Below are 12,855 nucleotides of genomic sequence, written 5' to 3'. Positions count from 1 at the left end.
AGATGGATGTGCTACATTTGCAATGCTAATTGCACATCTCAATCTGACTTCGAGAGTCACCTCCGAGGCAGAAGGCACCAAGAGAACATAGAAGCTGATGACAAGGGAACTGAAGCGTCAAGATGGATGTGCGACATCTGCAATGCTAACTGCACATCTCAATCTGACCTCAAGAGTCACCTCCGAGGCAGAAGGCACCAAGAGAACATAGAAGCTCTGCAGGGAGATGGCAAGGGAACTGAAGTGTCAAGATGGATGTGCAACATCTGCAATGCTAACTGCCTGTCTCGATCTGATTTCGAGAGTCACCTCCGAGGAAGAAGGCACCAATCAAACTTGCAAGCCTGAGTTCTCAGGGCATGCAATCGAGATGCCTAAACATAAGTAAGCATATAACTCATAAACCTGAGTAGGATCTCTTCTATTTTGGGGCTAACTTATATGAGAGCGGTTGGCCTGGGCTTGGTAGACTCAATTCTAGAACTTGGCAACGGTTAGCTGTTTGTGCCGAGAGAAGCTCATATGGAGCCATTTGGTACTTTGCACATGAGAGATGCAAAGCATATTTTGCCCATTGTTTTGCTAGCTTTAACTGTCATCAATCCACTCTGTTGGAACATTCTGAACAGATCGCGAGCTTCACAAATATGCATGTTTCTTATTGTGTTTGTCTCCCTTCACATGATAATTATGTACTGACAATACAAAGTGTGTACAATTGTGAACAAATTAGGTTAGCTTTGCTAAGATAAGAGTCTCGGCTCGGCTCAATCGAGACGATGGAGAAGGTACTCGACCTCCACTTGTTTTGTCAAGGGGATCACCCATCGGTCATACAACTCGTAAACCACCGAAGGGGCGACTTTGAAACTGGATTGGCTGCTGGCGTCGTCACCAGTTTCAGTTGGTCCGTCCAAGGTCACATCTTGGCCGAACACCATGGCCTTCTTCTCCACCCTCCTCTTCACCACATCCTCTTGGGCTTCAGATGTCAGCAGTTTCATCAGAGCATCCTTGTCCTGCATAAAAATCGAGAGATTTTACTTTGCTTATTACATAGACCATGCATTCTGGTGACCATTTATGATCATCTTAAAAAGATCAGTTATACTACATGATCATGTTAACACTGGTTTCACTGTTGGGCGATGAGATGAAATGATCGATGAAGCATGTACCTTTGAACGAATCAAATCTGTGTATCTTTGCTGGTCTCCTCTGAACTTCACTTCTGCCACGTACCTCCCGTAGTTGATCCTCCTCGAGAGCGCCTGCGAGAAGGATGACAAACACAATATCACCACGCGCATTTGGGGTATATATAGAAAAGCATGCAATGTGGCGTTCCATATCACCTGCAGGCACGCGAGATCCGATGCGGCGGTCACAGCGTAGTTGCCATCCTCGCTGCCATTGTTGGCCAGCAGAGGGAGCAGCTCGCTGAAATACATGCCCCATATGGCGTCGTTCGCGTTCACGGACGCCGCTCCGGGATGCAGATCCTGGATTGAATTTCGTCAGCACGAGGTTACGGTAAGACGGCGACAGAGTTTGTTCATTGTTGGGCAATGGAAGATGCATGGAGTGGAAGCTTACGGTGGTGAAGTTGTATGGAGGCGCCAGCGTGAAGGGCACTCTGGATTGGAAGAAAGGGACCTCCTGCTGGCTTTGGTACCTTCCTGCCTGCACAAAACGTTCCACAGCTCGTCAGGTTTGTTACCTGTGAGGTTGCTTAAGTACTGCAGTCGTAGCACTAGCACAACGGTAACGTGTCTTCATTTAGAAAATAAGACCCGGAGTGTGGTCTAGCTTTGCTGTGAATCGAATCCAATGCAATATATACTTACGCTTTGTCTTCTTTGCTTAAAGTAACCAACTACTTTCTCCGAATTACTAAAGTTGTACTAAAACTGCGACAAATAATATTGATGCTTAAAGTAACTAACTACTTCCTCCGAATTACTAAACTTGTACTAAAACTGCGACAAATAATATTGATGCTTAAAATAACTAACTACTTCCTCCGAATTACTAAACTTGTACTAAAACCGAGACAAGTAATATTGATGCTTAAAGTAACTAACTACTTCCTCCGAATTACTAAAGTTGTACTAAAACTGCAACAAGTAATATTGATGCTTAAAGTAACTAACTACTTCCTCCGAATTACTAAAGTTGTAATAAAACTGCAACAAGTAATATTGATGCTTAAAGTAACTAACTACTTTCTCCGAATTACTAAAGTTGTACTAAAACCGTAACAAGTAATATTGATGCTTAAAGTAACTAACTACTTTCTCTGAATTATTAAAGTTGTACTAAAGCTGCGACAAATAATATTGATTGGAAGGAGTGCCTGGTTTTGCAATATATATACTCGGTCCGGTTTAGAGTTTCCGTCAATCAAGCATTTTTAAGTTTGACCGCCATTATTATACAAGATATTACAAGCATGAACAATGTTAAATTGATATTAGCAGTTTTTTTTTCATAAAATATGATTATATTTTGAACCAGAGGGCGTATTAGTTATCACGTTCAGTCAACACCTTCCCGGGAGCATGTAACGTCTGACAGTAGTTTTCAGACGCTCAAGTCAAAACATCTTAGACATAACTACAGCAGAGGTCGTCCTCGGGCCATAACAATTGACAAGTGAGCGTTGAAAAGAGAAGAACTGAAAGCTACCAGCTACCAGGTAGCAGAGTCAAAGAAAGAGAACAAGAGAGGGAAGGAGAATCGCATCATGCATGAATGCATGCATGGATGCCATCGAGAACGAACGATCGGACTACCACACCTTGGCCTGGATCTGCTCGGACTCCCGGACGAAGAGCTCGACGAAGGAGCCGTTGCGGCGGCCATGGCGGCCGGCGGGGCCGAAGGACGGGCGATCGTCGTAGGCCGGCAGGTTCAGCGGGTGCTTGGCCCGCTCGATGAGGCTGAAGACGACGGTGTCCTCCTCCCTGGTGAGGAAGCCCCTCACCGTGTCGAGCCCGAGCCCCGCGCACGGGGGCACGACCACGAGCAGCAGCGCGATCGCGTTGCAGAAGAGGAGGAGATACGTGTGAAGGGAGGGCGCGGCCATTGGTGTTACAATCGGTTTAGCGAGCTGTTACTCATGGATGTAGGGTATTTATGGTTGCCGAGAAGGACGCGGCCGGAAGGATGATCAAAGAAGTGACCGAATGGAGAGCAAATCGATAGGTGGACGGCGACGAATCGCCGGCGGGCGATTAATTGGACAGTGTACAGTGCATGTGATGTGACTCGATTAATTGGTCTGCGTTGGATGAAGGGGTTGTGCAAGTTGATAAGCTGAAGAAGGTTGAGAAGTCAGAAGGCGCAGGGTCAAACACGATGTGAACAAATGTGGGGTGCTCTCATGCGCGCATCTCGTATACATTACAAGCGGCGGCACATGCTGTTGGATCATCGTCACTGGAAAGGGAAATGCTAAAGCTTCCACGATAGTGGATGAATTTGGCAAATGCGTGATCCGGTGATGGTGGGCTGGCGTCACCCTCTACCTCCACATTATACTAGTTGCGAAAAGGGCTACCCTACCTAATTAGATAAGCTTATTTGTTCAAAATAAAAATTAGATAAGCTTAAACATTTTCAAAAGAAAGCAGCGCCATCTTCTTGGTGTTTAACGTCATGTGCTCCGTATATCCACTGAGATTTTTTTTAGGATACAGTTGAAAGCCCGATTCTATAAATAAAGCCAACATGACAGAGATCCAACAACGTTAGTACAACCCAGACGTGAAAGCAAGTTTATGTAACACTTACGAGGCGCACAGGCCAAGGATATCATGTAAAGAAAATATCCCCGGGTGAGTAATTGTAGGACATAAGGCGATAACAGATTGCGGATCTTGAAGATGATCTTAAAAAAAAGCATCAGTGTCCACGGCCTTAGCGAGAGTCTTCCACTGGAGCAGAAGACGAACAAATTTAAACAAGAAATTAGTGGATCGGTTATATGACAAATGTTCATTTTTTTAGAAAAGGAAGTTGAAACTCCGGGCCTCTTCATCAAAAGATGCACACAATCATCTTTATTAAAATTTTCAACAAAGGTCTTGCAAAAATATGCATTACACAACCTAAAGCCACCACTCCACACCTACAAACTCGATAACGGTGGATGCCATCGCAACGCAAAATGTTCGGGAATTTTAAAATCTCACAAATTTTGAAAATGTCCACGATTTTTTATAAAAATTCAATTTGTAAAAAAATGATGATGAATTTTAATAATGTACTCAAATTTGAAAATTTTATTTGCAGATTAAAAGGTGTTCAAAAGAATTGAAAAATATTACTGACATTAATGAAAATGTTCAAAAAATTTAAAAATATTCATTAATTAAAAAAGAGGAAATAAAAAATGTCCGAGAAAACCGTGGAAGAAGAGAAAGACGAAAAGAAAAAAAAGAAAAATTAGAAAATAAAAAAATAGTAGGAAAACATAGAGGGCGTGTTTGGTAGCCCGCATAGAGGCCAACCAGGCCCGCGCCGGAAGAAAAATGGGTTGTTTGCCTACCTGCGTTCACTGTTTGGTCTGCATTGCACGGACCTCAAAGCACCTCCCAGCCGGGCCTGCTGGTAACGCTCAAATAGGCAGTTTTTCCAGAGCCAGGCCCTTGCGATGCGCGTGGGCGGCGGCGGCTGCACGCGAGGAGCCACACTCGAGAAGTCGCGTTGCTTCCCAGAGCGCTGGCAATAATTACCCTCACCTTCCCGCACCACTCTCTCTTCACTCTCCCACTCTCACCGGCGGTGGCGGCGTGATACATCCATTTTGTATCATGTTTTCCTATGGTTATTTATAATAGTTTTGATCAATATAACACTTTGTGGAGCAATTCCAATGCCTTCTCTCTCTTAATTTGCAAGATTTACATGAAGAGGGAGATTGCCTGCAGCTGGAATTCTAGACCTGAAAAAGCCATGTCAGAGATACCTATTCTGCACATCTCCAAATGAGTTGAAATTTCACGAAGATTTGTGTTGGAATAAATAAAAAATATTGTTGAAAAGAAATACCAGAGAAGGCCACCCAGGTGCCCACGAGGCACCAGGGCACGCCCACCCCCTGGGCGTGCCCTAGTGGCTCGTGGGGCCCCTAGCCAGCCTCCGATGCCTATCTTCTAGTATATAAGCCCATTTGCCCTAGAAAAAATTAGCAGAAGACTTTTGGGACGGAGCGCCGCCGTCTCGAGGTGGAACTTGGGCAGGAGCACTTTTGCTCTTCGACGAGCAATTCCACCGGGGATACTGGGAAATCGAAGTCATCATCATCACCAACAACCCTCTCATCATGGGAGGACCAATCTTCTTGAACATCTTCACCAGCACCATCTCATTTCAAACCCTAGTTCATCTCTTGTATTCAGTATTTGTATCAAAACTCCATATTGGTACCCGTGGGTTGCTAGTAATATTGATTACATCTAGTAGTTGATGCTAATTGGTTTATTTGATGGAAGATTATATGCTCAGATCCTTAATGATATTCAATACCCCTCTCATCTTGAACATGAATATGATTTGTGAGTAGTTACTTTTGTTGCTAGTAGTGGTGTCATGTGAACGTCGACTACATGACACTTCATCATCTTTGAGCCTAAAGGAATGCATTATGGAGTAGTAATTAGATGATGGGTTGCTAGAGTGGTAGAAACTTAAACTCTAATTTATGTGGTATTCCGTAAGGGGCTGATTTGGATCCAGACGTTTCATGCTATGGTTAGATTTATCTTAATTCTTCTTTCGTAGTTGCGGATGCTTGCGAGATGGGGTAATCATAAGTGGGACGCTTGTTCAAGTAAGAATAACACCCAAGCACCGGTCCACCCACATATCAAATTATCAAAGTAACGAACGTGAATCAAACAAGCATGATGAAAGTGACTAGATGAAATTCATGTGTGTCCTCAAGAACGCCTTGCTTATTATAAGAGACAGTGCTAGCCTGTCCTTTGCTACAAAAAGGATTGGGCTGCCTTGCTGCACTTTTGTTACCGTTACTACATATTGCCTGTTGCAAATTATCTTGCTATCAAACTACTCGTTACCAATAATTTCAGTGCTTGCAGAAAATACCTTAGTGAAAACCGCTAGACATTTTCTTTTGCTCCTCGTTGGGTTCGACACTCTTACTTATCGAAAGGACTACGATTGATCCCCTATACTTGTGGGTCATCACGACGTTCAGCGGATCGACGAATAGCAAGGCGGCCATCGGCATCCGCAACATCACCCGCAACACTTCCGCAATGGCGGTAAGCACTACTTTCACCTCCTCACATACTATTTCGCGTTTGATCCGTGTTCTAGGCGAATGGGGAATCGGGGTAAATATCCATAGAACTGATCATAACATCATCATGAGTTCCTAGTAGCGATGGATTTTAGGGTTCCGATCCAGATTGGGTACAAGGGGAATGGGGATTGGGGGTTAATCTTACACATTAGTTTCAAATCTTAGCCCCGGCGACCCTGGAGGCGGTTGGAGCAGCGGGTGCCCTTGGCCTTGTTTTGTCCTCTGGCCAGACCATCGTCTTGTCATTGTCGCAGGAGTCCAGACCGATTGGAAAAGTACGGTGGCCTAGCTCCGGTGCCCTGACAACCATTTCCACCTCTTCTTCCTCCTCCGGCTCCAAACCGATGACCTCCGGCACCACCAAAATCCTATTCCAGTACGCTGCAGCACGCTGGTCATGAGGAGCCCTGTACTCCCTGCACTTGGACCACCTTTCCCTCTGTACAGTGTCGCTGGAGTCGGCATGATTCATGGCCCAACGAAGGATTTCGACTGACATAGCGCCCTTTGCTGGGTCAGGAATCAGCGTCTTCAACTCCTCCGTTGTTGCCTTCTTCACCACATCGTGTGCCTCCTTGTGCATGTCTTCGATGCTACTGAAGTTCTAGCACACTTCCATGGTGCTCTCAAACTTGGTTGCGGTCACCGAGCAAGCACCCGAGGAAGAAAGCCCTCCATCCAATGCCCCAAGGGAAGGGGTTAAGGTTGGAGTTGGAGTTCATGGCGATGATAGGAGAAAGAGTGAGAGACAAAATGAGAGAGGGTTAACTGAGTGCGGTTGTGGGCAAGTAGTGATTATCGGGGTGGGTAAATATAGGGGCTTTGGACAATAGGTTTTAATGCAGATCAACCTTTGAACCTTGTGCTCTTCATGACGCCATGAACTTTGTGTTGTTTATAATGCAGATTGAGATGGAGAACAATGAAAATGGCAAGGAGGTGGTGCTGCCCTTGGAGGTTGTGCCAACCACGCATGAGGAGGTGGCCACGCATGACGACGTGGTGCCGGAGGAGCTCCCAGCGACAAGCATCGGAACTACAGGCACTACCATGAGGAGGCTGGGCCAACTCACTTCTACAAGGTGATCCTCGCCCCGAAGCTTGAGTGCATCTCAATGCCCCTCGACTTCACCAAGCACTTCCCAGCCGTGTCAACAGAGTTCAAGTTGAAGACGAACAACGGCTGCTCACGAAGGGTCATCGTCAGGCAGATGAACGGCAGGGTCACCCTCGATCAGGGTTGGGCCACCTTCGTCGTCGTCCATCAAATCAAGATCGGGTACATGGTGACCTTTGATACGTCTCTAACATATCTACTTTTCCTAATGCTTTTCCTCTTGTTTTCGACTCTAATTTGCATGATTTGAATGGAACTAACCCCGGACTGACGTTGTTTTTAGCAGAACTACCATGGTGTTGTTTTTGTGCAGAAATAAAAGTTCTCGGAATGGAACGAAACTTTGCGAGGAATTTTTATATTAGTAAAGAGAATTTCTGGAGCCAAGAGCTGTTGGAAATATGCCCTAGAGGCAATAATAAAAGCATTATTATATTTCCTTGTTCATGATAATTGTCTTTATTCATGCTATAATTGTGTTATCCGGAAATCGTAATACATGTGTGAATAACAGACATCGACATGTCCCTAGTGAGCCTCTAGTTGACTAGCTCGTTTATCAACAGATAGTCATGGTTTCCTGAATATGGACACTGGATGTCATTGATAACGAGATCACATCATTAGGAGAATGATGTGATGGACAAGACCCAATCCTAAACATAGCACAAGATCGTATAGTTCGTTTGCTAGAGTTTTCCAATGTCAAGTATCTTTTCCTTAGACCATGAGATCGTGTAACTCCCGGATACCGTAGGAGTGCTTTGGGTATGCCAAACGTCACAACGTAACTGGGTGACTATAAAGGTAGACTACGGGTATCTCCGAAAGTGTTTGTTGGGTGACATGGATCAAGACTGGGATTTGTCACTCCGTATGACAGAGAGGTATCACTGGGCCCACTCGGTAATGCATCATCATAATGAGCTCAGAGTGACCAAGTGTCTGGTCACGGGATCATGCATTACGGTACGAGTAAAGTGACTTGCCGGTAACGAGATTGAAGGAGGTATTGGGATATCGACGATCGAATCTCGGGCAAGTAACATATCGATAGACAAAGGGAATAGCGTACGGGGTTGATAGAATCCTCGACATCGTGGTTCATCCGATGAGATCATCGTGGAGCATGTGGGAGCCAACATGGGTATCCAGATCCCGCTGTTGGTTATTGACCGGAGAGTCGTCTCGGTCATGTCTGCTTGTCTCCCGAACCCGTAGGGTCTACACACTTAAGGTTCAGTTACGCTAGGGTTGTAGGGATATGTATATGCAGTAACCCGAATGTTGTTCGGAGTCCCGGATGAGATCCCGGACGTCACGAGGAGTTCCGGAATGGTCCGGAGGTAAAGATTTATATATGGGAAGTCCTGTTTCGGGCATCGGGACAAGTTTCGGGGTTATCGGTATTGTACCGGGACCACCGGAAGGGTCCCGGGGGTCCACCGGGTGGGTCCACCTGTCCCGGGGGGCCACATGGGCTGTAGGGGGTGCGCCTTGGCCTAATGGGCCAAGGGCACCAGCCCCACATAGGCCCATGCACCTAGGGTTTGAGGGGGAAAGAGTCCTAGGAGGGGAAGGCACCTCCTAGGTGCCTTGGGGGGGAGGGAAACCCCCCTTGGCCGCCGCACCCCCTAGGAGATTGGATCTCCTAGGGCCGGCCACCCCCCCTTGGCACCCCTATATATAGTGGGGGAGAGGAGGGACTTCATACCTGAACGCCTTGACCTTTGGTTGCCTCCTTCTCCCTCCCCAACACCTCCTCCACCTCCATAGTGCTTAGCGAAGCTCTGCCGGAGTACTGCAGCTCCATCAACACCACGCCGTCGTGCTGCTGCTGGTGCCATCTCCCTCAACCTCTCCTCCCTCCCTTCCTGGATCAAGAAGGAGGAGACGTGGCTGTTCCGTACGTGTGTTGAACGCGGAGGTGCCATCCGTTCGGCGCTGGTCATCGGTGATTTGGATCACGTCGAGTACGACTACATCATCACCGTTCTTTTGAACGCTTCCGCTCGCGATCTACAAAGGTATGTAGATGCATCTAATCACTCATTGCTAGATGAACTCCTAGATGATCTTGGTGAAACGAGTAGGAAAAGTTTTGTTTTCTGCAACGTTCCCCAACAGTGGCATCATGAGCTAGGTCTATGCGTAGTTCTTCTTGCGCGAGTAGAACACAATTTGTTGTGGGCGTAGATTTGTCAACTTTGTTGCCGTTACTAGTCCTTTCTTGCTTCAGCGGTATTGTGGGATGAAGCGGCCCGGACCAACCTTACACGTACGCTTACGTGAGACCGGTTCCACCGACTAACATGCACTAGTTGCATAAGGTGGCTGGCGGGTGTCTGTCTCTCCTACTTTAGTTGGAGCGGAATCGATGAACAGGGTCCTTATGAAGGGTAAATAGAAGTTGACAAATCACGTTGTGGCTTTAACGTAGGTAAGAAAACGTTCTTGCTAGAACCCTAATTCAGCCACGTAAAACTTGCAACAACAATTAGAGGACGTCTAACTTGTTTTTGCAGCAAGTGGTTTGTGATATGATATGGCCAAAGTTGTGATGAATGATGAATGATCTATATGTGATGTATGAGATGTTCATGCTATTGTAATAGGAATCACGACTTGCATGTCGATGAGTATGACAACCGGCAGGAGCCATAGGAGTTGTCTTTATTCTTTTATATGACCTGCGTGTCATCAAGAAACGCCATGTAATTACTTTACTTTATTGCTAAACGCGTTAGCCATAGTAGTAGAAGTAATAGTTGGCGAGCAACTTCATGGAGACACGATGATGGAGATCATGATGATGGAGATCATGGTGTCAAGCCGGTGACAAGATGATCATGGAGCCCCAAGATGGAGATCAAAGGAGCTATGTGATATTGGCCATATCATGTCACGTTTATTATTTGATTGCATGTGACGTTTATCATGTTTTGCATCTTGTTTACTTAGAACGACGGTAGTAAATAAGATGATCCCTCACAATAAATTCAAGAAGTGTTCCCCCTAACTGTGCACCGTTGCGACAGTTCGCTGTTTCAAAACACCACGTGATGATCGGGTGTTTTATTCAGATGTTCACATACAACGGGTGTAAGACAGATTTACACATGCAAACACTTAGGTTGACTTGACGAGCCTAGCATGTACAGACATGGCCTCGGAACACGGAAGACCGAAAGGTCGAGCATGAGTCGTATAGAAGATACGATCAACATGAAGATGTTCACCGATGTTGACTAGTCCGTCTCACGTGATGATCGGACACGGTCTAGTTTAACTCGGATCATGTAATACTTAGATGACTAGAGGGATGTCTAATCTAAGTGGGAGTTCACTAATAATTTGATTAGTTGAACTTAATTATCATGAACTTAGTCTAAAATATTTGCAATATGTCTTGTAGATCAAATGGCCAACGTAGTCCTCAACTTCAACGCGTTCCTAGAGAAAACTAAGCTGAAAGACGATGGCAGCAACTATACGGACTGGGTCCAGAACCTGAGGATCATCCTCATAGCTGCCAAGAAAGATTATGTCCTACAAGCACCGCTTGGTGACGCACCCGTTCTCCCTGCAGAACAAGATGTTATGAACGCTTGGCAGGCACGTTTCGATGACTACTCCCTCGTTCAGTGCGGCATGCTTTACAGCCTAGAGCCGGGGCTCCAAAAGCGTTTTGAGAGACATGGAGCATATGAGATGTTCGAAGAGCTGAAAATGGTTTTCCAAGCTCATGCCCGGGTCGAGAGATATGAAGTCTCCGACAAATTCTTCAGCTGTAAGATGGAGGAAAACAGTTCTGTCAGTGAGCACATACTCACTATGTCTGGGTTGCATAACCGCTTGACTCGGCTGGGAGTTAATCTCCCGGATGATGCGGTCATTGACAGAATCCTCCAGTCGCTTCCACCAAGCTACAAGAGCTTTGTGATGAACTTCAATATGCAGGGGATGGAAAAGACCATTCCTGAAGTATTTGCTATGCTGAAATCAGCGGAGGTAGAAGTCAGGAAGGAACATCAAGTGTTGATGGTCAATAAAACCACTAAGTTCAAGAAAGGCAAGGGTAAAAAGAACTTCAAGAAGGACGGCAAGGAGGTTGCCGCGCCCGGCAAGCAAGCTGCTGGGAAGAAGCCAAAGAATGGACCCAAGCCCGAGACTGAGTGCTTTTATTGCAAGGGAAGCGGTCACTGGAAGCGGAACTGCCCTAAGTACTTAGCGGATAAGAAGGCCGGCAAAACAAAAGGTATATGTGATATACATGTAATTGATGTGTACCTTACTAGTGCCCGTAGTAGCTCCTGGGTATTTGATACCGGTGCAGTTGCTCACATTTGTAACTCAAAGCAGGGGCTGCGGAATAAGCGGAAACTGGCAAAGGACGAGGTGACGATGCGCGTCGGGAATGGTTCCAAGGTCAATGTGGTCGCCGTCGGCACGCTACCTCTGCATCTCCCTTCGGGATTAGTTTTAAACCTTAATAATTGTTATTTAGTGCCAGCTTTGAGCATGAACATTGTATCGGGATCTCGTTTAATTCGAGATGGCTACTCTTTTAAATCTGAGAATAATGGTTGTTCCATTTTTATGAGAGATATGTTTTATGGTCATGCTCCTATGGTGAATGGTTTATTCTTTATGAATTGCTACACATGTTCATAATGTGAGTACCAAAAGAAGTAAGGTTGATAATGATAGTCCCACATACCTGTGGCACTGCCGCCTTGGTCACATAGGTGTCAAACGCACGAAGAAGCTCCATGCTGATGGACTTTTAGAGTCTCTTGATTATGAATCATTTGACACATGCGAACCATGCCTTATGGGTAAAATGACCAAGACTCCATTCTCAGGAACAATGGAGCGAGCAACCGACTTATTGGAAATCATACATACTGATGTGTGCGGTCCAATGAGTGTTGAGGCTCGCGGTGGCTATCGTTATGTTCTCACCCTCACTGATGATTTAAGTAGGTATGGGTATATCTACTTAATGAAACACAAGTCTGAAACCTTTGAAAAGTTCAAGGAATTTCAGAGTGAGGTTGAAAATCAACGTGACAGGAAAATCAAGTTTCTACGATCAGATCGTGGAGGAGAATACTTGAGTCACGAGTTTGGGGCACACTTAAGAAAATGTGGAATAGTTTCACAACTCACGCCGCCTGGAACACCTCAGCGTAATGGTGTGTCCGAACGTCGTAATCGCACTCTGTTAGATATGGTGCGATCTATGATGTCTCTTACCGATTTACCGCTTTCTTTTTGGGGCTATGCTTTAGAGACTGCCGCATTCACTTTAAATAGGGCTCCGTCAAAATCCGTTAAGACGACACCGTATGAATTATGGTTTGGGAAGAAACCTAAGCTGTCGTTTCTAAAAGTTTGGGGA

General features: G+C 45.7%; 2 protein-coding genes across 2 annotated transcripts in view; one reads left to right on the top strand and one right to left on the bottom strand.

Annotated features, from left to right (window-relative positions):
• Nucleotides 1-348, top strand: part of LOC119333433 (zinc finger matrin-type protein 1-like) — a 3,688-nt gene extending 3,340 nt beyond the window's left edge. Inside the window, exon 4 of the mRNA XM_037606325.1 lies at nt 68-348. Within this exon, the coding sequence (XP_037462222.1) occupies nt 68-348 (281 nt within the window). The remainder of the gene's footprint in view (nt 1-67) is intronic.
• A 290-nt stretch (nt 349-638) lies between these two features.
• Nucleotides 639-3,335, bottom strand: LOC119331802 (chorismate mutase 2, cytosolic-like). Its single transcript, XM_037604978.1, has 5 exons — nt 2,801-3,335; nt 1,597-1,683; nt 1,356-1,502; nt 1,179-1,271; nt 639-1,019 (listed from the first exon to the last, which is right to left on the bottom strand). Exons 1-5 carry the CDS (start codon nt 3,086-3,088, stop codon nt 768-770), a joined length of 867 nt encoding a protein of 288 aa, XP_037460875.1. The 5' UTR covers nt 3,089-3,335; the 3' UTR covers nt 639-767.
• Between the last annotated feature and the right edge of the window lie 9,520 nt (nt 3,336-12,855).

Source organism: Triticum dicoccoides, chromosome 7A (genome assembly GCF_002162155.2).
Source record: "Triticum dicoccoides isolate Atlit2015 ecotype Zavitan chromosome 7A, WEW_v2.0, whole genome shotgun sequence".
NCBI lineage: Eukaryota > Viridiplantae > Streptophyta > Magnoliopsida > Poales > Poaceae > Triticum > Triticum dicoccoides.
The sequence above is the reverse complement of the archived record's forward strand: the minus strand, read 5'-3'. Positions and strand labels throughout refer to the sequence as shown.